Genomic DNA, 23,897 nt, shown 5'->3' on the forward strand with positions numbered 1-23,897 from the left:
ATCAAATAATTAAATGATTATTTTCCATAGATAATTTATTATATACAAATACCAAAAAAATATTGTTTTTAAATAAATAATAATAATAAACTCAATTTCAAAGATAAATGTTTTTAGAATAAGATATAAAAATAAAAAAAATTTAAAAAATAATTATCTTGAAAACAAAATTATTCCACGTGCCGTGCACGTGTTTTTTGCCAGCACTTAAAAAAAAGACAAATAAGCAAAATCAATCTTTTTCTTAGATATTACATCTAAAATAAAGCGTGTGGACCATTTTTTTTTAAATAAAAAAAAAAATACAAAATAAATAATCCAAAATAATAATAATAATAATAATAAAATGAGAGGAAGAGAGGGGATTGTATAAGAGCCATAATTTATTGTGAATTAATTTATTTTAAAGAAATTTGCACCACTTAATATATTTAACACCTATCAGATAAGATGAGAAGAAATTAGGACTTTTCTATTATTTTTTTTTTTAAATTTTTATTGGCTCAAAATCTTTACAAAATTGCTTTCACCAGCAAAATCACAATTGTCTTTTGCTAATTCTGATGTGAAATAAATATTTAAAATTTCGTAACTTATAATTCTCGTCAACGTTATCTAGGCTGACGTGTATTTAATCATTAATTTAATATTCTTCGGATATTGATGACTTTGTCTTGTTTTTCACTATCTTATTCATCTGCCAATTTTGATATATAATTTGATGGATAAAGACAGTAATCACCCCCTTAAGAGCTAATGATTTGATATAGTACCTCAATGATCGATCAATTTTAAAATAACTGATATTTATTGGTTTTTATTTAATTCTTTTTATTGAAGGTCGTTTGAGTTTTTCCTGAGAGTATGACATGGGTTACTTCAGCGCCGTAGTGTTTGGTACTCGAACATTGGCTCGAGGTATTTTCTCTACCTCTTCTTACCCTGAAAAAACAGGGGCACCTTGCGTCATTGAACCGATAACCATCTTTCGACTAACCTAGCCTCCTCTGTCCCTTGGGACCAATAAAGGGTAGTACATGAATTTTCACCTATTATCTATCAACTACGCCTTTTGGCCTGATCTTAGACCCTGATTCACCCTCTTTGGCCTGATCTTAGACCTTGACTCACCCTCTTTGACCTGATCTTAGACCCCGACTCACCTTCCGTGGATGAACCTCGCAAAAGAACCCTTAAATTTTCGAGGCATTATAAGAAAGGGTCTAAATTGATTTAGAAAATGATAATTGATACAAGTGAGAAGCAACATTTATTTAATTAAAAAAAGAATTATAAATAGAGGAAATGGCAGTTAGGTTTTGAAGAATAAAATAATAGTCCAATTATTAATTTGGATAATTCAAAACGGAGTTTCCGTAATCAAATAAGCCTAAAAAAATCCTAAACGTGAACGCAACGTCTAATTTTGCGTAACTTTCTTTTCAAACAATCTTATTTTGCGTAATATTAGTCTAATCCCTTTTTATTTGTTTTTTCTAATTATTCTAATCAATTATTAGTGAAAAAACAAAAACAAAAATAACATAGGGGTAATTCCGTCTTTTTCTTCTGATTTTTTAGTTCACAACTCGATATGCGAAGAGGTTTACACACCTGTAAAAATTGGTGCACGAACGATTTTAAAAAAGAATCTTAATAAATTGTAGTTGAAAAAGAAAAATAGTTCAAAACTGTGAGATCCCACATCGGAGAACGAGTGCCTACAAAGACACTGGTCCTGAAGGGGGTGAACTGTGAGATCCCACATCGGTTGAAAAGGGGAACGAAACATTTTTATACGGGTATGAAAATTTCTCCCTATCAGACCCGTTTTAAAACCGTTGAGGGGAAGCCTAGTTGAGACATGACTGATCGGGATATTAACGGTTGTTATTACCCGAAAGAATACAATGTTTTGGCCATTATGCACAACAGAGCTTTCATTAGGACAAGGCCATGGCCTCAAAAACAATCAAAAGCCATTGCACAAACTAACAGATCCATCAATCTAACATGATAAAACAAAGCAAAACAATGGAGTGAGTGAGATATTTACATGACACCAGCCACCTATTTGTACATTCAATCGGTCCCGAGCAGAAACGGTATGTAAGGAGCCGAAGACAACGGCCTCGGATCTGATACGAAGAGAAGAATAGTTAAACAGTTGCAAGCAAAAGTAGTAAAAATATGTTCACATACAAACCATACCTTCTAGTTCTAAACGAAGCCAATCTTGTGCGCATATTAAAGCTTGACGAGTATCTGGGCTTAAGGAGCTTCGACAGCGGTCGAGAACTCGACCTCCTGTACTGAATGCCATCTTGGGTCCAATGCTTGACATTGGAGTTCCGATTACATCACGAGCCATCCTGGACAAGATCGGGTACCTCGGCGTGTGGACGTTCCACCAGTTTAGTATGTTGAAATCGCAGTTTCTTGGGAACACTGGTTCCTCTAAATATTTGTCCAAGTCAGACATCACATTTTGACCTTGGGATGTCTCATGAAGGAACTTGTCAAAGCCTTTTAGTCTGTCTCTTGAGTCGTTGCTCGTCCCAGGTAAACCGCTTCCAGGCAAGGCTGAACCTTGATCAACCGATGTAAAGCGGATTGAATATGCATCATAAAGTTCCTTGATACCACTCGAAACTTCCTTGACTCGATCCATGGCCGTGCTACCGTAAATCTGCGAATAGTAGTACTCGACCAGTTTCATTTTGAATCTTGGGTCAAGAACTGCAGCTACTGCCAAAGCTAGACTACATTTTCTCCAATATTTATCAAACTTAGCCTTGATTCTTGATGCAAGGGAGCTGAGAAAATTATCCGAGCTCTTACACCAAGCGATTATTTGAATGTGAACGTCGCAGATCTCGGGAAAGTATATATTTGCAGTCGGAGTTTTGTTGCTCGAGAAGATGTTCATGATTTCGACGAAAAGTTTCAAATAGCCAGCAACATTAGTTGTCCATTCCCACTCCAAAACAGTAAGAGGCGACGCGTAATCAGGATCATGCTCGTGTAGAAGATTAAACGCAGCCTTGTATTCGATGGCGGTCTCGAGCATGAAATATGTCGAGTTCCATTGACCAGGACTGTCAGGGACCAATATCTTCTGGCTGGTGATCCCAACTTGATGAGCCATCTCATTGAACCTCCCTTGAATGACTTGTGAACTTCTGATATATTTAAAACTCGCTCGGATCTTTTGGGTAATCTCTCGCAGCACTTCTATCACGTCTTCAGCGATTGCATTCATGGTATGTGCAGCAGAGCATACATCGAAGAGTCTACCGTTACTCAAAAGAGGCCTTTTCTTCGATATGTGTTCGTTAATTCTTCTGATTATCTCGTCATTGGTCGAAAAATTGTCAAATGTCAGAGCAAATAGCTTACAGTCGATGTCCCAGTCCATCAGGCATTTAATAATCACGTCCGAGAGCATGTCGTCGGTATGAGAAGAATCGAGCGTGATAAAATTCAAAAGCTTCTTCTGTAATTTCCAATCCTCGTTGATATAATGTGCAGTCAAGCATAAATAATCCATATTTTCTGGTGAAGACCACATTTCAACTGAAACATTAATTCTACCCTGCAATCTGTTAATGGTTTCAAAGATCTTCTCTTTTTCCTTCTCATAGATTTCCATACAAGCAAGCTCAATAGTGCTATTGGGTAACACCTCGAACAACGGTTGAACGTTTTTGACGAAAACTTTAAACCCGACATGCTCGACAATAGACAAAGGATAACCGTGCAATATGATCATACGAGCGAGATCATTCCGACTCCGCTCTTGATCGAACTTACTACTTGCAATGGTGACTACTTCATCCCTTCTCTGATCAGGATCATATTTCACAATGGCTGATTTAAACTCATCTTTTCTCTGTCCTTCATCAAAGCTGATATTTGCAAGACCACCTGAACTATCCTTTTTCATTCTCTTGGCTGCAAGCAGTTGCGAAACGTCGTAATTCGATCTTTTCAGACATCGCATCAAGTGATTTCTTAGATGCGTGGTTCCGCTATTACTCGAGCCACTGAGCTTCTTGTTGCAATGCAAACAAACAGCATAGCAAATGTCAGCCTTTCTGACCCTCTCAAAGTGATTCCAAACGACCGATGTCAACCTCTTCGGTTTCTTGATCGACGAGTCGTTAGATATCTCCATTGCATGAGGATGAAATAAACCAAATTCTGTACAAGATATCAACTGCAAAGTCAAAGCAAAAACGATAACAAAGTGAAGGGAAACACGAAACAGTTCTAAGATTTTCTATATTTAGATGGCACAAAAGGGACTAACTTCTCAATCGTTCCATTTACAAAACAATGTAAAGATTACAATTCCTCAGATGATAGTTCATAGAAGAATAGAACACAGATAACAGTGATATACAGAACAAAATTGTAAATAAAGGATTCAAAGAATGGAAGGCAATTCAGCTATGGACTATATGAATAAATGGAATAGAACTTCAAACGACATTTTGAATGCAAGGATGAAACAGTACTTCAGATCTTACAACTCTCCCATTGTTTGGGCCAAACCCTTCAACTCTTCACAACTGTTACGTACTAAAACAATGCCCGAAACAATTGATGGTCAGTTCAGATTAGCTAGAACCCAATGGAAAATGATAATAAGGTTGATGATATAGATGTGCAGGGTCAAATAGTATCTACTGTAAGAGAGATCACGACTAAAAATCCCATGTTGTCCGAGCATTTTCAAGGGGTAAATGAATCAAACAAGACATCAGAAAAATTTCCAGCTGAGATAACGCAAATTCATCTTGAATTCTATCAAAAAACAGAAATTAAAGGAACATAAACGCCATAGATTATATGAAAAGACAGAAACCCAACAAAGAAACCGCATAAAACAGCTGAGTAGGACCAAATTGAATCATAATTCGAAGTGGGTCTTACAAGAAATCGTTGAATTGAAGTTTCTTCTTTCGAAAATGGTGGAGTCGGACTGGATAGTCCGACAGGGTAAGGAGAAATGGATTGTGAGACAAAAAAAGAAAGAATCCCGAACAAGGAGCCAGGGAGAGTGAAACCAAACCAAAATCAAACCGATACGCAACTGGGTTTAGATCCGATAATCCTGAAACCCAAAAGGCTGAATTTCCGCAATTCGGGCGGGTCGACGATCGCGAGAGCGAATCGGCGAATTTTGTAAGCGAAATCAACCCAGATTTTGGATCCGTCGGGATTTTGGGTTTTGGGTTGGTTGGATTCGATGGGGCGGGGTTGATCGCGAGTTATGTGTGGCTCCGGGTTCGAGACGGTGAATCGTACCTAGGAGGTCACGTGTTCGAACTTTTTTCTTTTAGTAATTTCCCTATTTAAAAAAAAAATAAAAAAAAAGAAGGGTTCCGCAAATTTATCCCTTCCCCGGGTTTCTCATTTTCGTATTCACAAAAGGTAGTCTTATCCGCTATCCATAGCAGAAATTCGCTACAATGGCGATGCTCTGTGCTTCCTCTTCTACACCCACTTTCTTTGTACATTCCACTCTTAACAATGGGAGCAAAAGTAACAGAGGCATTCCCAGAAAGTCATTCGTTGATGGGTTTCCACTCCCACAATCAAAATCTTATTTGCTTCCAACTCAGACCACGATTACTCTGAATTCTCAGTCGAAGAGTTCGGGCGTTCAAGTGCGAGCTCAGGAGCTGGATCGTGTCCCTTTAGAACAGCGGTGGATGTTCGAGGGGGACGAACTCGATGGCCCTGTACGTCGGTATATCTTTTAAAATGTTTGTTCGTTTGCGCTAAATCTGGTAGTGGAAATGGTCTTATGGGTTCCAAGCAATCGTGTTCTTTTGGGAGGGGAGTTCAGTTTTTGATTTCTTTGGGGGAGGGGAGCTTTGCTCAGTTCATTCAATTGCATTATTCTGGCTTCCCCACGTTTTATTGTCCCTTTCCATCAAATTAGAGAAGTTATCTTTTAGTTGAATGTCATCAATATCATACCATTGTGGAGAGTCCTGGTTCCTAACATGGTATTAGAGCCATGCCCTTAATTTAGCCATGTCAATACAATCTTCAAATGTCGAACAATGCAGTTGTGAGCCTCGAAGGTGTAGTTAATAGTGACTCAAGTGCTGAACAAAAGGTGTACTTTGAGAGCTTCATAGGCCTCAGGGGAGGCCCTATGGTGTATTTTGTTTTAGGGGAAGATTGTTGAGGATTGTTGGGAAAAAAGTCCCTCATTGGCTAATTAAGGGGTTGATTATGAGTTTATAAGTAAGGAATACATCTCTATTGGTATGAGCCATTTTGGGAAAACCGAAAACAAAACCATAAGAGCTTATGCTTAAAATGGACAATATCATACTATCATGGAGAGTCGTGGTTCCTAACAATTGCCCTAACATTCAAACCTCTTTTTGCTTGTTACGCCAATATGATGTTCATTCCCTGAATTTTGAAGAATTATTTCCTACTTCTGCGAGCTGTTTGTTTATTTCCCCCCAGATTGGATATTCAGCAATCGCTGTTCTTTTCCATTCAGGACATATGGAACAAAACATGGTACCCGAAGGCTGTAGATCATGTGAACACAGAAAAACCTTGGTATGTTGTTGATGCCACTGATAAGATATTGGGAAGATTAGCTTCGACCATTGCCAATCATATCCGAGGGAAGGATTTGCCAACCTACACTCCTAGTGTGGACATGGGGGCTTTTGTGATTGTGGTATGTGGTTGTACTTGTTCATAGTGTTCTATTGTGGCTTTCATAAAAAAAAAGAATGATCTATTGTGCCTGCAATTACCCACCTCGAGCTGTGCATATGCTTTTGTGATATGAAATAAATAAGGTGTCTTAATCATGCTATGGATGACAAGATCTATGTTGTTTAGATTAAGGAGGTTTTGTTGTATTTTTTAAGTTTTAGATAATCGTCTTTAAGATTAGATTATAAGTAACGTTTAGATAGTGACCATTATGATATTGATGGCCTTGAAAAAGTTACAACCGTTCAATTAACCATATGTTACTGTAAGGTTTATTTTGGAGGCTATAAATAGTCATTCATGTTGTTGAGGCTATAAATAGTCATTCATGTTGTTGCTTTAGCAGGAAGATTTTGGATATTAAAATGAAGTTTGCATGGTATACTTCTTAAGCCATGAGCTTGTTCCTTTGCATTTCTCGTGTTTAGACTTGCATGCTAGAGTCGTTCAAGTAGCTTTGATCAAACTATCTTGTGGAATGATTCGAATCATGAGTTTAAAAACGAGTTTTTTTTACTCTTGATCTTGATCATCAAGGTAATCCGTTCCAAAACTTTTCCTTGGGTTGATTCTTATCGTTTTTGGGATTCTTGGATAATTTAGATCTAGAGATCTCGTTCTTTAGCAAGGTTTTTAGATCAAATCCTAAGAGTTTCATATGTTTTGTCTGCTCAGTTTGAACTTTCTTGCTATCTGTTTTCAGTCCTCTCCAATCGAGGTGAGATCTCACACTTTCTTGGTCCTTTCTAGGTAAATGCAGAAAAAGTTGCCGTGTCGGGTAGAAAGAGGACACAAAAACTATACCGGAGGCATTCGGGGCGACCAGGTGGTATGACAGTAGAAACTTTTGACCAGCTACAACAGAGAATTCCTGAAAGAATTATCGAGCATGCTGTTCGTGGTATGCTTCCGAAAGGGAGGGTAAGCGATTCCGACTACTTAGTGTTATATCGACTCTGCAAACGGAATGTTTATGGGTGGTAGAGGGATTGCTAAAGTTTTGGGCAACACTCCATTTAGGAAAATTATGTCAAAAGAGATGCAGCAAGTATAGTTTCTACTTTATTTGGTAGATCTGTTTTGTTAGAAGCTTTAGTTGGTCAGTTAAGATAGCCTTTTGTGTCTTGGTTGCTGTAGACTATTGGTTAGCTATGTTCCATCTTACAGAAGAGTTCCTCGAACTCGTCACCAATGGGTTTATAGCTTCCGATTCCCATATAAGTTGTGCCAATGGTTCTCACGTTCTATAACATAGCATTCTAGAAACAATGTGTGAGATCCCACGTTAGTTGGAGAGGGGAACGAAGCATTCCTCATAAGGGTGTGGAAACCTCTCCCTAGTAGACGCATTTTAAAACCGTGAGGCTGATGGCGATATTTAATGAGTTGCCAAGGCAGACAATATCTACTAGCGGGGGTTTGGACTGTTACACAGAAAGTTCCCGTAAACTGCTAAAAGAATTTCCAATTTGCTTCTATTGACGTTCGTGATATTTTATTGGCTGTTTCAAACCATGACAATTTATGTGCAGCTTGGAAGAGCACTTTTTAACCACCTGAAGGTTTACAAGGGACCAGACCATCCCCATGAGGCACAAAAGCCAGTTGAGCTGCCAATTAGGGACAAAAGGATAAACAAGGAAAGATAGTACAAACGACGAAAACGATGAAGAAACAAAGCTCTCGTCTAAGGTTTCCAATGTTCATAAAGTCGGAGTTAGCATTTTCATGCTTCAGCTTAATTTGATGTCAGTATTTGATCTGTAATTTGATTCCAAATTCTTCCAAGTTATTAACTCGTGATATGAGCAAATTTTTGAATCTTGTCCTGTTTGAAGGTTTGTTGTAATGGTGATTTTCATTAAATTTGTTGATTGATTTCCCTACCAGGAGGAATTTTTCTTGGTGTCAAAGTGGCCAAAAGTTTTGAACGATGGCAACTCAAATGTAACCTAAAAAAGGAACTCTGGATTGGATTCTACCAAATTAAGAAGCCAATAATAAGCATGATGGTTTTTGGAGGATACCACCTGGTAAACAGAGACCAAAAACCATCTTCTTCAGTCTAATCATAGTTGATTCCGGCAGCCAAGAGTTTCCTTGTTGAACCTGTAGCTTGCAGATCATAAGAATACAATCAAGTAGAATCAAGTACAAGACAAACAGTAGAAACTCACGACTATTTTTAGTTGCTAACTTTTTTTTAAATGCAGAGATGAAACTTCCCAAAATAAAAGAAAATTGAAACCTTATTTAAAGTATTACCAATGGAGTTTTAGAATCTGATCTCCACTCAAAAAGATGACGAAGGATTGGTAGATGGCATGTCCATAGACGATGCACTCTTGCTGTGGCAGTCGTTATCAATCATTTTATGGTTCTGCTGCATAAGGCTCCACATTGCGTTGATCTCTTCTCTTAAGTCATTTGGATTTGTGGTCAATTCCTCGACTGCAGCCTTACCTTCCAGCATGCTCACCACCGATGACATGGTTGGTCTCGCCGAAAAAGACACATTGGTGCAGAGGAGAGCAATGTTGATCATAGCCATTGCCTCGCCTGGGTCGAAATTGGAGCCCAACCTTGGATCAACCAGCTCCAATAAGTTGCCTTGGTCTTTCACCACAAGTGCCTGCCAACAAAGCCTGCATAGGTTAGCTGAATTTACCTATCACAACTTCTACTTCAAGAAGTTATATTTGTTAATCTACTCATGATCATACTCATATCAAGTTACCCAATCGAGAAGATAAAGGCACTTCTCCTTTGATCGATATAAGGTGTTGCTCCTTCCACTAACTATTTCTAATGCCACAATACCAAAACTATAAACATCTGCTTTATCAGTTAGGTGGCCTCTTGTTGCATATTCTGGCGCCATGTATCCACTGCATCAAGAAAGGTATTAAGCATAAGTATGAGCTATATATCTTGTAGACAACAACAATTATGGTTAAAAATACCATTTTGATTTCTATAGTTTCAAATGTTCTTTATAGTTAATTTTTTTAAAAAAAAAACATTTAATCATAAGTGACTCACAATGTTCCAGCAATCCGAGTGGTCATGTGGGTATTCTCTTCTTCATCAAGCTTGGCCAAACCAAAGTCAGATATCTTTGGAGTGAGATTTTCATCTAGCAATATATTGGTTCCTTTGATGTCTCGGTGAACAATCTTCAATCCCGACTCCTCATGAAGAAAAGCCAAACCTTTGGCTATACCAATACAAATTTGTAGCCTTGTTGGCCAATTCAATTCTAACTGGCATTCCTTAGGACCTTCAATTTATTAGAAAAGGAGATGATCATTAACGAACTCATTGCATGCAATTACGAATTCTAATGAAAACTAGCTGGAAAAAGTTACCAAATAAGGCCCGAGCGAGGCTATTATTTTGCACATATTCATATACTAGCAAAAGCTGATCTCTTTCAGTGCAACATCCATAAAGCTTTACTAGATATGGATGCTGCAAAGATGATATCGTGCCTATCTCATTCACAAATTCGCGTTTTCCTTGATTTGACTTTGAAGAAAGTTTCTTCACTGCAATCACGGTACCATCCGGGAGAATACCCTGCATTTTGGAAAGAAAATTAACGCCTGCATTTGGTTTTGTAAGTGTTCTACAGAGAAAAAGTCTACAAATGAAGGAAAATAGAGAACTAGTGATACCACCTTGTAAACAGGTCCAAAACCACCTTCCCCTATCTTATTGGAACTGTCAAAGTTATTGGTCGCAGTTGTGATTTGCTTTAAAGTAAACGAACCAATTTGCAGACTCAGACCCTCCCAATCTGCACACAGGGAGCCAAATATTTGAAAGAATACTCAAGTTTATATCTGTTCTCATAATTAAAGTCTCGATAATCATTTAATTTTGGTTAAATAATAAATTTGGTTCATATGACCAGAAAAAAGGTAGACTTTAGTCCCTACTATTAAAAACTAGAATTCATCTATATGGCTTGATAAAACCTTCAAAAGAACTAATTATGAGGATTTTTTCAAACGAGAGACTATTTATGAAGTTTTATCAAACTATATGAATGGAACTGTAATTTTTATCAAACCACTACGCTAAATTCTAATTTTCTTGCAAGTACAGTAGTAAACTTGTGATTTAACTTATTATTTTTCGTTTCTTTGTAAATTTTTTCTTTCTCACAATGGGTTTTGAGAAACATTTGAATTTATAACCAAATTCCAAAAATAAAAATAAGTTTTTTAAAACTATAGTTTTGCGTTTTCAGAATTTGGCTAGAATTTTGAAAACACTAAAATATAGACAAAAAAAAGAAAAAGAAAAAGAAAAGAAAAGAAACACAAACAACAAATAGCAAACGGTAATCAAACCTAAGACAGTTAAACACTCCACATATTTGTCATTGTTTGCATGTTGAACTCAAGATTAAGATAGTTCAAGAACCTCAAATAATCCCAGAAGATAAACCTCACAAACAACATTCACAAGTTTTCCAACAAAAATAAGTAATCTAAATTACCTTTTGGACGTGTAATTTTCCATCCAAGACACCCTCTCCACCATAAAATTCCAAGAACCAAAATTATAAAGAAGGCTTCTGCAGCCAAAATTCCAACGATTGCACCGGCAGAAAGGGGAACATGATCAGCTTCTGATATTGGAGGCTTGGAAGGTGTTGATGGATCCTTGGAGTCTGCATCTAAATGTTTTAAAAAAATGTTAGAACTAAAAGACGAAGGATAATTAAAAAATGAAACGGATTTAATGCAACAATATTGAAAATAGGTGTACGAATTGAATATTGTAATATTTAAGTTCTCACATGTCGAACAAGTGTGGTTCGAGGAAGTGGTCGTTCACTCATTCAAATCCACAATGTGAATAGTAATGGAGCTTTATCAAGCATGCGGTGTACTCCAAAGAATAGGAATTTTCCTCAATAAGAGAAAACGCTTGGTGAAGCTAATTCGAAGGGAGACTTGATAATAGGACCAAAGTCTCATGTAGACTATATAAATGGAAGAATGTCTCTTTTAGCATGAGGTCTTATGTTGAAAATAAAGGGTAAAACCATGAAATCTTATGTCACTAGACAATATATTAGTTTAAAAAATAAAATAAAATATTTGAAAAATTAATAATCTCTCTTTCTAGGGTTTTAATCTTCAAATCACACCAAATTTTCTTAAAATTTTCTATTGATAGAACGCCAGAAAACATGATTATTTTTAATATTCTTAGACGAGGAATTTATTTTGAAATATGAAAATAACTTTCAAAAAAATTTCTAATGGTTTGAGCCACTCAGTTCATATTTACCATAATATATGTGAACTAATAAATTTTACACATTTAAAATACAATAAAAATTATATATCCTTTCGTTGGACCAAAATATAATTTTAAAATAATTTTGGTGGCTCCAAACCTCTCATCTCGAAAAGCACTGTAACAATTATCGCCATAATGTAAAGAAAATTTGGTTACCGGATGTTACTGTAATGGCTGATATTAGAGGTCCGAACACCCCTCTCTCAGGAATGGCATTTGTTCCTTTACCAGCCCAATATAAGTGGATCTCTAAAGTGCCTTCTTTGTTGACTTGAATATCAGTCTCTTCCAAAATATAGCTCTTACCAACACCTCCAGCTTTCATCGTGAGGTTAAAATCTGTTTGAATCAGTTTTCCCTGCACAACAAATTCAATTTGTAAATGGTAATTAAAGTACTCCAAAAGACTTAAAATAAGATGCTGATGAATTATGGGAAATTTAATTATATAAATACTTTAACCTCCAATGCTCACTTGAATTGAGATATCAAATATGCGCCTTCCGGATTCGCTGAAGTCTTGGTGAGCAGTAGTAAACATAATTTCAGCAAAGTGAAGCTTGACATTGTAACTTCCTTTCCTCAAGCAAAATCCATAGTATTTGAGGGAAACAGGAGCAACTCGAGCTGTCTCATAGACACCCGTAGCAGAAATGGGACTGGTGTTTGTGACTGTGTAAGGAAGTCCCTCATTTCCCAAGAAAAGACCAGTAGAGCTGTAACCCCAATTTCCTTTGGAAAAATCGAAGGAGCTGGACTGCGCACTGTTACCCATCGTATCCCCTTCGTATTCATTACCAGTAAAGTTCATGCTTTTTCCTCCACAATTAATGAATAATGAATCATCTACCAACAGTGACCATCGAAACACATTAGGAATCCATACAAATTAAAATAGCTAGGTCAGTCGGGAGTTAAATAAACTACAGTTTCAAAATAAGTAAAAATCCCTTGCTTACATCGAGCTTCTTTAGGGCAAGGGAGATTTTTCCTCAGGCACCAATCATCTCTGCAAATATATCTTACTTTAGAAGTCTACTTGCCACTTATCAGCTTTATTAAAAGAAAATGAAAATTACATTAAACCACCTCTCTTTGTGATTGTCACATTTTATCAAAACTATGTATTTGAAGTGATTTCATTTCTTTCTTAATTAATATTAATTTCCACTTGTTAAATTTTTGCAATTAAGTGTTAGACACAGTTAAATTTACTGTAACCCATCAATTTAGCAGATATAAATCTTTGATCAAAAGAACACAAGTTTGAATCTCCCTACAATGCGTGCATGAGAATCTAGAGATGATTTAACACTCTCAACATATAGGATTGTCCAATCACAATAAAAAGAAATTCTAATCTTATAAAATTGTGACAACTAAGCCCTTCAAAATGTAAATTGCAAGCACCACGAACCTTCAAACTATAAATTTTTTATAATGAAACCCATGTTTTTATATCAAATTCTCAAAAAGAAAATTTCTTAGATTAAGATGACCTTTCCACATCAACCAGGAAACTCTTTTTTTTTTCTTTTTTTCTTTTTTTTTTTAAATATTATAGTTTTCAAATTTTATTAGTTAAACAACTTGAGTTTAATTGTAACCCTTATATAATGGGAAGGTTTGCTTATTATAATCCATGGTGTTCTCTGTATTTTGCGAATTTCGCTAGTTCAAAGAAGGATGGACTAGATTGAAAGTTAAAGGTTGTGATTGTAACAAACAAGTGTGGGTAGGAAAATACTCTTGCTTTTGATTCCCATTCTTTATAGTTGAGTAACTTGACACCAAGTTCCTGTAAAAAAGAATGATATAAAATAAAAATATGAGAGAAAAGACTAAATTCCGAAGTGAAAATTTGATTACACAAATGGTAAATTTAAGGTGGCATACACATCATACTGCCGACAATAGTTGGGAACAGACGACCTTGTAAAATTGTTGTAAGATAAATCTCTGCAAAAGAAAAATTAGATTAGATTGTTTAATAGTTACATAATTTGAAGATAAATAATTTGTGGAACTCAGCATTAAAATTATCATACAAGTATTAATTTATAGACTGACATGTTCCTTCCGGAGGTCATAATCCAATCGGGTACTTGGCCGCTTAACGAGTTATTACCCATAAACCTACATCGATCAAACCCCATGTAATTGACAAAGCAACAAATAAAAATGAATAATAATGTTGTAAGAACATGTGAGTATCAACTTACATGTACTCAGTTGACTGGTGTACTAGCTTTCCAAATGTTTCTGGAATTGGACCGCTTAGTCTGTTGCAGCTTAAATCTCTGTTCATAAATGGAAATTATCACCCATTACTCGATCATATTAACTCATCAAAAGTATTAATTTAGTCCATAATTAATCTCAGCAGCTTACAAAATTTCTAAGTTATTAAACGACTGTCCCATATAGTCAGGAATACGATCGTGGATTAAGCAATTTCTTAGGAAGCTGGGTAAAAAGAAGAAAAGAAAGATGAGATTAACAAAAGGGGTCTAAAACCAATGAATCTAACATGATAACTTGTAAGGCAAGAAATCAACAATCTAGAAATGTTGCATACAGTCGGCGTAAAGATGTCAATTGAGTCAAATCGGGAAAACTTGTTGGCAGTCCCTTCAAATCGGTTATCCCCCTGACGAAGAAGAGAGAAACGATAATTAGTATTAGTTGTTCATATGAATAAAGAGTTTTGATATCAGTAAAATACAACAATAATGTGAATTAATTAATCCTCACAGTTCCTCTAAGCTTTTTAACTTGGATATGGCATCAGGAATAGGGGTTTCCATAGAAGTTCCTTGCATATATCTGCAATATCAGCAGACAATTATGGTTGGACGTAGAATGATACTAAAATAGATGTTATATATTTACTTACAATTTCTTAATGTTGGTCCAATTGCCAATAAATTCAGGAAGCTTTCCCGATACACCATTTCCATCTATCCAACTGCAACAACATGCACAAATAATTCAGAAACCCATCTAAAACCACGCTCTAAAAGCTACACAAAATAGTTCTGGTACATACAAATCAGTCAAATTCCTCAAGTTTCCATAAGATTCTGGAATGGGACCTGTGAAATAATTGGCAGAAAGAAGTCTGCAGATAATAATGAATATGAATTTAGTTAATTAATGGTAGAACCCTAACATGCAAGTAAACGAAGCATAGAAATATTGGGGATTTTACAGCCTTCGCAAACGGCTCAATTTTCCGAGGCTTTCCGGAAGAATTCCTCCAAGCTGATTGTTTTCCAAGACCCTAGAATATTCAGTATTCAATACTCAAACCAAATCTTCATTGTATCATCATAAACTTTTTAACTTAATAACTAATGACACTTAACAGTTCCTCGAGTGAAGCAATATCACCAATTTCTGGAGGAATCTGATCACTCAGTTGATTTCCCGACAATGATCTGAGCACCAAATTGAGAATCAGACTAAAACTAACATACAATTTCACCTCTATACACACACACACACACACACACACATATATATATTTGAATAAAGGAAAACATAAAAACTTACAAATGACGCAGAGGAAGGCGACCAAAGTCCGCAGGGATTGGTCCGGATATGAAATTTCCAGTGAGATCTCTGTATTAGTAAAAATAAAATTCGGATTAAAGCGCAGAATGTTACAATAGTTGAAGAACTGAGAGTGACTTACAAGACTGTGAGGCCACTCAGATTTGCAAATGCCGCGGGAAGATGCCCTCGTAAGTTCTGACGCTTTATCCGGCTGCGCGCGCCCAATCGTAATAAAACGAAATGTTAAATTATTAATTAAAATTAATTATAATCTTTAATTAATACTTCATTTCACTCATTTCTTCGTTAATCAATTGATGATATGTTAAAATATAAATATAAATTCATTAAAATGTTAAACCCAATTGTCACCATTGTCACCAAGAAAGAATCGAACTCAATTGAAAGTTAAGGAATGATTACTCCGATGATCAAGATCAAGCGCAAAAAAAAAAAAAAAAATCATTTCTAAACTCGTGATTCAAATCAAGATTACTTGAATAACTCTAGCATGCAAATCTAAATATAAAAAAAAAAAAAACAAACTTAACTTAAGAAATATAATGTCACTCTCGGTCTTATATCCAAAATCTTCATCCATATGAATGATTTATAGCATTGAAAATAAACTTTATACTAACTTACTTGGTTAATTGTAAGATTGTAACTTTCATGGTCGTCAATACCATAATAACCTTTATAATGCTCTAAAACTTAAAAAATACAATAAAATCTCTTTAAATCCAAATATGTATGGATCTTGTTATCTACGTATGACTAAGACACCTTATTTCGTATCAGGAGAGGATCTTACATGGAGTAGACACTGCAAGAATCAACGGAGCAAGTGCAGCTCACCTCGCTAACGAAACTACTATTAGGGTCGTTGCAAGAATTTTGGTCAACTTTCCACTTTAAGATCTTCAGCTGTGCGGATATGGCTCGAAGGGAACTCACTGTGGCATCCACAACATGTTAGTTTTGAGAATCTAATGAGCTAACACAAACATAAAATTGCTGCGTTACTACCTTCAGGTTCAGGCAGAGGCTGCGCATGGCATCCAAATCCGAAGAACAAGTTGAAAAACAGCAACCCAAGAACAAGAACAAGAACACGAACACGAACACGAAGTGTCGTTAAATCCATGTTCCTTAAAAGACAAAGCCAATGGAAAACAGAGCAAGAAGAAACAGGGCATTCACAAAAGACTCCAATCAAAATATAGAATGATATGAAATGCCAATCTATTACATTAAGTCTTTGTTCTGCCACCGACAGGGCATGCAATGGGTTCCATAGAAAGCTAGACATTTATTCAAATATGTGGATTTTTCTAAAGACTTCACTCCACATTTCTTTCTTGGTCAACGTTGATAAAATTAGTACATTTCTCGATTATTTACACAGACAACCGTGAGATCCTACATCTGCTAGAGAGGGGAACGAAACATTCCTTACATGAGTGTTTTTTCATTTTTGAAATCGTGAGATTGACAGCAATATGTAATGGGCTAAAACGGACAATATCTACTAGTGGTAGACTTGGACTGTTACAAATGGTATCAGAGCCAGATACCGGACGGTGTGCCAGCAAGGACGTTGGTTCTTAATGGGGTGGATTTTGAGATCCCAAATCGATTGGATAGGGGAACAAAACATTCCTTACATGGGTGTTTTTCATTTTTGAAATCGTGAGATTGACAGCAATATGTAATGGGCTAAAACGGACAATATCTACTAGTGGTAGACTTGGACTGTTACAAATGGTATCAGAGCCAGATACCGGACGGTGTGCCAGCAAGGACGTTGGTTCTTAATGGGGTGGATTTTGAGATCCCAAATCGATTGGATAGGGGAACAAAACATTCCTTACATGGGTGTTTTTCATTTTTGAAATCGTGAGATTGACAGCAATATGTAATGGGCTAAAACGGACAATATCTACTAGTGGTAGACTTGGACTGTTACAAATGGTATCAGAGCCAGATACCGGACGGTGTGCCAGCAAGGACGTTGGCTCTTAATGGGGTGGATTTTGAGATCCCAAATCGATTGGATAGGGGAACAAAACATTCCTTACATGGGTGTTTTTCATGTTTTAAAACTGTGAGGTTGACGTCGATACGTAACGGGTCAAAGCGGACAATATCTACTTGTAGTGGACTTGGGCTATTACAATAACTATCTAATCTTACTACATTTTGGTTGTCTAAAAAATTCTAAAACGCGAGAGTCTGGGGTTTAGGGTTGGTAGGTGGGAAAACTAGATATTTGCGCGTATGGAGTGGTGTTATGAACAACGGATTTGAACGATTTTTAAAGGCCGTTCATAAAGATCTACGTTTGTGTATAATAATACGAACATAGATAGGCTTAGTGTCTCCATACTAAGGAAAGCAAAGGCAAAGACCCAAACGTCTGAAAAGTAAACAAAAGTATGTCACCATCCCTAGAGCCCACACACTTAATGGCATACATATCCCACATGTGGTAGCCCCCTTTACACAACCCTCAATTATCACTTGAAAAACCAACGCGGTCAACGGGTTAGATTGGATACATGAATAATCATATAATCGTATTCGAATGAGAGGTCCAACTTCCCACAAGATTATAATTAAAGTTCGTTCCATGGTCTCCCAAGAGTCCACAGTTATTTGAATTTCAATCTAAATTTTCATTTAAACAATGGAAAACAATAGGAACATTTAAATCTCTGATCTCGAAGAATAGAGTACTAAGTCGTCAATTACGAACGACTCAGCTGAAAAAAGAATCGGTTAACAAAGAAAGAGCAAAGAATCATAACAGTACACTAGTTCCTATCATCCGTATCATCCAATCATTTAGAATCCAAGATGATGTTATGATAATCACTGTCAGTATTTGAAGAATCAGTCCATGGTCCATCCTTCAACATACTTTGTGTCTCGCTCTCGCACGTCATCATGCTTTGTATCTCGCTCTCGCTCGTCGTTTGCCCTTTCTTGCCGTACAGTTTGCTCAACACTGCATTCACATCTTGCTTTGAGATAGTAGGATCTGAAACCACCTCCTCCATAGCAACCTTCCCTTCCAGCATGCTCACTACTAGTGACATCGAGGGTCTGTCTGCAGCATTGATGTTCGTGCATTGGATAGCAATGTTGATCATCGTCATTGCCTCGCTCTCGTTGAATTCGGAGCCTAACCGTGGATCAACAAGCTCTAGTAAATTGCCTCCCTCTTTTAAAATGTAAGCCTGAGAACAGAGGGATACAAATGACTTCTGTCTGCTAGCACTGATATAACAAGTTTCATTTACTAGTATAAAGACCAACCAATCAGCTTAATCTAAACTTAGGAAATATACATAGAATGCAACTGAGTTGCCTTGTCAGATCCCACGTCGGTCGTGGGGAGGAGAATGAAACATTTTTTATAAGGGGAAGCTCGAAAAAGAAAGCCGAAAGAGGACAATATCTGTTAGCAGTGGGCTTAGGCTGTTACATGCCTATTTCAAACTCACGCCCCGCATATAGGATCATACCTTTCCTGGAAACTTCTGGCAAAATAAAGTATTATAGAACACAATAATATGCACGAAGGACTAGATGATGGAGCAACTCACATAGTCAAGAAGGTATAAGCAATCATCCTTGAATCCAAAACTTGTGTTGCTTCGACCACCGACTATTTCCAATGCCACCACACCGAAGCTGTAAACATCTACTTTGTCAGTTAAGTAGCCTCGCATAGCGTATTCTGGTGCCATATATCCACTGCAAAATAATGGTGTGGCGGTGTGAATATTTCGATAGTAGTACATTCGTCAAATAAATTAAATCGATTTTATGTGATAACATCTAGGTTGTCCCAACATTCCCCCGAGTAATCAGTCAAACTTGAAACTTTCTCCTCATCATGTCTCTATGTAGTCAAAGCATAGGAAGAAAAATTTCCCAATGCGTTAACTCACTAGGTTCCGGCAACCCGTGTGCTGATGTGTGTATTTCCTTCTTCATCCAGCCTGGCCAAACCAAAGTCGGAAATCTTGGGGTTTAGATTTTTATCGAGAAGAACATTGGTAGCTTTGATGTCTCGGTGAACGATCTTTAGTCTCGACTCGTCATGAAGATATGCTAAACCTTTAGCAATACCAATACATATCTTCTGCCTAGTTGGCCAATCCAAGTTCAGTTGATATTCTTCAGGTCCTACAATATACCAAATTTGCAGAGATGTTTATTACATCCATTAATATCATCTATCAATATATTAAAAAATGTTCTAAAGATCAATAGCAGTTAAAGATGGTAAGGAAATGTTTTTACCGAATAAGGCACGAGCAAGGCTATTATTTTCCAGATACTCATATATTAGCAAGAGTTGATCTCCTTCAATGCAGCATCCATAAAGCTTCACTAGATGAGGGTGCTGCAACGCAGATATCATGCCTATCTCATTCAAAAATTCTCGATTTCCTTGTTTCGATTTCGAAGAAAGTTGTTTCACTGCAATTACACTGCCATCGGCAAGAACGCCCTGCAATTCCGAAGACAGAACTTCACCCCAAAAATATAAAAAAGTACGACAGAAGAGATGAAATAATGAAATCCAAACGACAGTAACACCTTGTAAACAGGACCAAAACCGCCTTCTCCGATCTTATCGGCAGCATCAAAATTGTTAGTGGCAGCTTTGATTTGTCTTAATGAAAATGAACTTGTTCCTAGATCTATGTCTTTCAACTCTGCAAAATAAGCATATTTAAGCGAAAAAGAATTAGTTCTCCGTAACTCCTTCGCTTACCTTGTACGCACAGAGTACATGTATGTGATGCCATTAACATCCAAAATTTTGCAAACATAGCTTAGAACACAGACAGGTTGAAAAAGTGAGAGAGAGTGGTATCGCTATGTCCAGTTAATAACAATAAGAAATCTGACAAACCATGCATGCTTTGAGAGTACCTTGTTCAAGTGTGCTTTTCTTTATTTGGCTGCCTCTCCACCGCGAGACTCCAAAAACCAAGATGATAATAAAGACCACAGCAGCCATAATTCCATTCAATGTACTGGCAGATATGACATTTCCACCCATTGATGGTGGCTCAAAGTCTGCTTGGAGTCAAGAGAACAATAATTGCATTGAACATATCGTTTAATAAGGTTGCAGACTATATAAATAACCAAAATGTGTCATCAAATATAAGGTAGATGAAAAGCTCTAATGATCTTGAATTGAAATAATGGGTCTACCTACCAGGATCAACAGAAATGGCTGAAATTAGAGGACCATAAATTCCTCTCATAGGGACTGAATTTGTCCCCTTCCCAGCCCAAAATAGGCGAATCTCTATAGAACCATTAGTTACAGAAACAGTGAATTTCTGTACGAAAGGTTTGCCAACGCCACCTGCTGCATCTGCAATATTAAAATCCTTCACCTCCAGCTTTCCCTGCAATATTGGAGATAGTTCAAGAACTTTCAAGGTAACGACGTATTGGGTAAGTTCGGTACCAACATAAGCTAGTAATGTAGAAAATATATACAAAGATATCTTGAAATAGGCAAAGTACCAGATAATTTCTTCAAGAGTAGAAGTGAAGTATCTATTTACCTGAATGTAGATATCAAATAAGCGTCTGCCAAGGCTTTTGTATGTCTTGTCATCAGAAAACTCTATCTCAGCAAAATGGAGGCTTACCGTGTAGTTTCCATTACCCATGCAATATGCATAATAAGTAAGAGAGATTGGAGAAATTCGTGCACTCTTGTACAATTCAAGATTTGGCATAGGGAGAGAAGGTGGACTTAATGTAATGTAGTCGTCTGTTGAGCGATCATCGTCCATAAAACTACCAGTGTTGCTAAATCCCCAATTTTCTCCACCTTGAAAAAACAAGGATGATTTTCCAGTGTTTGTGTCGGCATCATACTTGATTGTTCTGTTAACTAAATCTTCCTTCCCACCGCAATTGATATAGAGTGAATACCAAGCTGCAAGAACAACGCCATATTGGTTTCTATTGAAAGATAAATCAAATGAACAGAACTGAATGATGTATTCTTGCAGAGTTGTAATTAAACATAATCAATGCCACTACTAAATAGCTACATCAGATTCAATTAGATGTGAAATCTTATTAGGCAATGATTTAGTTTTCAATGTTTGAAAACCTGATCTTGGATGCATTCTTCCATCTTTTGCATTTCCACATAAAATCCATCAAATGTAAGTTCTAATATTTACCATTTTTACCATTTTTCCATTCCCTCGTACAATAAAAAATAAATAATTAGAAAAAGTTATGAGACCAAAATTTCAACTCACTTTTTGGACAAGTGCCCGCTAAACATGAAACTGTTCCACTGCTAAAACCATAAGAAGCCCAGTGGTTATTAGAATATTAGAGAATTCAAGCAACTAGCCAACTCAAAGATTAGAGAAGAACTTACGAATTATTATCCTCTGACGAGCTCGCAAACAGGTTTCTGCACAGGGAAAAAAGAGATTGGATAAACTATTTCTCATTAGTTACAAACAAGTTGTACAAGAATAGAAGCATACTCACATACTTCGTGCTTCACAACCAATGTCCTGAAAATTTGTATGAGTAAATTTGTTATAAGAGAGATCACTGTAAAAAAGAACAACAATGAGATTTATAATCTTCCAGATAGCTAAAACTTGTCAAATCCCTCCATACTAAGAAGAAAAATAAAAACAAACATAGGAGTGCTAATCAGAGCCATAAACCATATTTAACTCTTGAACTGTTAACGTCTTTTTTTCCCTCGTATAAAGACCAGTGTAAAAAGATATTAATTGTTCTCTCTCTCTCTGTGAATACTTTTCCCTTTATTTTGAAATCTCAGTCAATTTATTTTGGAATTTTAGCACCTCTATACCAAGATATTTAACCAGAACATAGAATTTGGAAATTAAACTTGCATGTTTTCTCCTTCCTCCAGCATCCAAGAAGGCACCGCTCCGTTTAGCAAGTTTCCAGCTAAATATCTGACCAAGGAAATATTAGTGCAATTAATGAGCTTTTGATAACAAGGAATAAGGTTTTTGTGATTTTTTTAACAAAAAGAAGACACTAATGATATTATCATGAATATGCTACCAGACAATCCAGTCAACATTTGACGCTACATAATTCTTTTTAAAAAGTCTATGCCCACCTTAAGGCCTAGACTTTGGAGATATTAAAGATTTTTCTAATTAAGCTCACCTGAATATTCAAACACACAACCTCTACACAGGTGTTATACAAAGACCATAGGATAAAAGATGATTATCAACAACAGCGACTTTCTAAAATACGCAGATTATACTTTTGTTTTTATACAACGCAAACCACTCATACCCTGTATTTCATTTAGATGAATACAAACTCTAGGATAAACCTTCAACAAGAGAAACGATACACATACATTCTTCACTCGAAAGGCATGACCAAGCCACCCTTTTCAAGAGTTTTTAAGTTCCAGCTTCTGTAAGCTATAACATGACTTTGTCCCATGCTAGTGGACATGAGTTCATACAGCTTTTATACACTATTGGAAAATAACATTAGAACTGGACATTCCTATATCAGCTTTGGCTCTCTGGAAGTTCATATAAAACATAATCCTTTATTCTTTAAGTATCAGAACTACTATTATTGACTCATATTCACGCAATTTACACAGAAAAAAACAAGTTCAAATCCAGGCCATTATTCATAGCAATACAGTAAATTAGAAGGTTAAAATTCATATAATTGTCATGTTAATTTTCTGCATAACTCTTTTTGAAAAGAAATTAATTTCAGCCATTGATCAGGATTGACATATCCCTGGAATGCGACTACCAGCAGTTGAGGTATAGAATTTCAAGTTTTCTGATTATATTACTTACATTCTATCCACTTTTTTCAAAGCTTCAAAGCCGGCAGGTATTGGTCCAGTAATCTTGTTGAAGCTTAAGTCTCTGCAAAAGAAATTGAGCAAAATAATAAGAAAATAGTATAGTCAAATAATAGAAAATTTGGTCCCAGCAGGCATTAAAATCTGGATCCTGGATAGTGTAAGAATGGCATACGGAAACTTTACCAAGGAAAAATAGGAAAATTTTCATTCAACATTTTATGTAAAGTCAAGTGATTGCTATTGCTTATTAAATATCAAATTTTAACACTATTCGAATTTTATCTTTCAACGGATACATTAGAATCAAGTGGTTATATTTATATTGGATTTTTTTTTTTTGGGGGGGGGGGGGGGGGGG

At 36.4% G+C, this 23,897-nt stretch overlaps 4 protein-coding genes across 10 annotated transcripts in view; 1 reads left to right on the forward strand and 3 right to left on the reverse strand.

Moving 5' to 3' along the window:
* Positions 1 to 1,927: 1,927 nt before the first annotated feature.
* On the reverse strand, positions 1,928 to 9,097 carry LOC111442712 (zinc finger BED domain-containing protein RICESLEEPER 1-like). Its single transcript, XM_023080202.1, has 3 exons — positions 9,025 to 9,097; positions 2,212 to 4,219; positions 1,928 to 2,138 (listed from the first exon to the last, which is right to left on the reverse strand). Exons 2-3 carry the CDS (start codon positions 4,175 to 4,177, stop codon positions 2,083 to 2,085), a joined length of 2,022 nt encoding a protein of 673 aa, XP_022935970.1. The 5' UTR covers positions 4,178 to 4,219; positions 9,025 to 9,097; the 3' UTR covers positions 1,928 to 2,082.
* Positions 5,391 to 8,635, forward strand: LOC111442721 (50S ribosomal protein L13, chloroplastic-like). The gene is made up of 4 exons (XM_023080216.1): positions 5,391 to 5,750; positions 6,533 to 6,718; positions 7,510 to 7,680; positions 8,292 to 8,635. Exons 1-4 carry the CDS (start codon positions 5,478 to 5,480, stop codon positions 8,406 to 8,408), a joined length of 747 nt encoding a protein of 248 aa, XP_022935984.1. The 5' UTR covers positions 5,391 to 5,477; the 3' UTR covers positions 8,409 to 8,635.
* On the reverse strand, positions 8,978 to 16,861 carry LOC111442709 (probable LRR receptor-like serine/threonine-protein kinase At1g53440). Of its 7 annotated transcripts, none has more exons than XM_023080193.1 (24): positions 16,666 to 16,861; positions 16,451 to 16,592; positions 15,776 to 15,847; positions 15,634 to 15,702; positions 15,447 to 15,518; positions 15,290 to 15,361; positions 15,128 to 15,199; positions 14,975 to 15,046; positions 14,833 to 14,904; positions 14,657 to 14,728; positions 14,470 to 14,544; positions 14,301 to 14,378; positions 14,149 to 14,214; positions 13,975 to 14,037; positions 13,826 to 13,876; positions 13,038 to 13,087; positions 12,554 to 12,924; positions 12,235 to 12,436; positions 11,267 to 11,440; positions 10,440 to 10,558; positions 10,128 to 10,338; positions 9,802 to 10,039; positions 9,497 to 9,647; positions 8,978 to 9,391 (listed from the first exon to the last, which is right to left on the reverse strand). In XM_023080193.1, exons 1-24 carry the CDS (start codon positions 16,781 to 16,783, stop codon positions 9,053 to 9,055), a joined length of 3,021 nt encoding a protein of 1,006 aa, XP_022935961.1. In that variant the 5' UTR covers positions 16,784 to 16,861; the 3' UTR covers positions 8,978 to 9,052. The 7 variants fall into 7 exon arrangements, with proteins under 7 accessions (XP_022935961.1, XP_022935964.1, XP_022935962.1 ...); XM_023080196.1 differs by having other exon boundaries at positions 11,267 to 11,446; positions 15,447 to 15,487; positions 16,495 to 16,592; positions 16,666 to 16,860; XM_023080194.1 differs by having other exon boundaries at positions 11,267 to 11,446; positions 15,447 to 15,487; positions 15,634 to 15,700; positions 16,666 to 16,860.
* A 1,468-nt stretch (positions 16,862 to 18,329) lies between these two features.
* Positions 18,330 to 23,897, reverse strand: part of LOC111442710 (probable leucine-rich repeat receptor-like serine/threonine-protein kinase At3g14840) — a 9,664-nt gene continuing 4,096 nt past the window's right edge. Inside the window, exons 12-24 of the mRNA XM_023080200.1 lie at positions 23,529 to 23,600; positions 22,575 to 22,640; positions 22,195 to 22,260; positions 22,079 to 22,114; positions 21,954 to 21,991; positions 21,240 to 21,619; positions 20,882 to 21,077; positions 20,590 to 20,736; positions 20,251 to 20,369; positions 19,951 to 20,161; positions 19,596 to 19,833; positions 19,248 to 19,398; positions 18,330 to 18,878 (exon numbers count right to left, since the gene is read on the reverse strand). Of these exons, the coding sequence (XP_022935968.1) occupies positions 18,480 to 18,878; positions 19,248 to 19,398; positions 19,596 to 19,833; positions 19,951 to 20,161; positions 20,251 to 20,369; positions 20,590 to 20,736; positions 20,882 to 21,077; positions 21,240 to 21,619; positions 21,954 to 21,991; positions 22,079 to 22,114; positions 22,195 to 22,260; positions 22,575 to 22,640; positions 23,529 to 23,600 (2,119 nt within the window). The 3' untranslated portion in view covers positions 18,330 to 18,479. The remainder of the gene's footprint in view (positions 18,879 to 19,247; positions 19,399 to 19,595; positions 19,834 to 19,950; positions 20,162 to 20,250; positions 20,370 to 20,589; positions 20,737 to 20,881; positions 21,078 to 21,239; positions 21,620 to 21,953; positions 21,992 to 22,078; positions 22,115 to 22,194; positions 22,261 to 22,574; positions 22,641 to 23,528; positions 23,601 to 23,897) is intronic.

The sequence above is a fragment of the Cucurbita moschata genome, unplaced genomic scaffold (genome assembly GCF_002738365.1).
Source record: "Cucurbita moschata cultivar Rifu unplaced genomic scaffold, Cmos_1.0 Cmo_Scf00005, whole genome shotgun sequence".
NCBI classification, from domain to species: domain Eukaryota; kingdom Viridiplantae; phylum Streptophyta; class Magnoliopsida; order Cucurbitales; family Cucurbitaceae; genus Cucurbita; species Cucurbita moschata.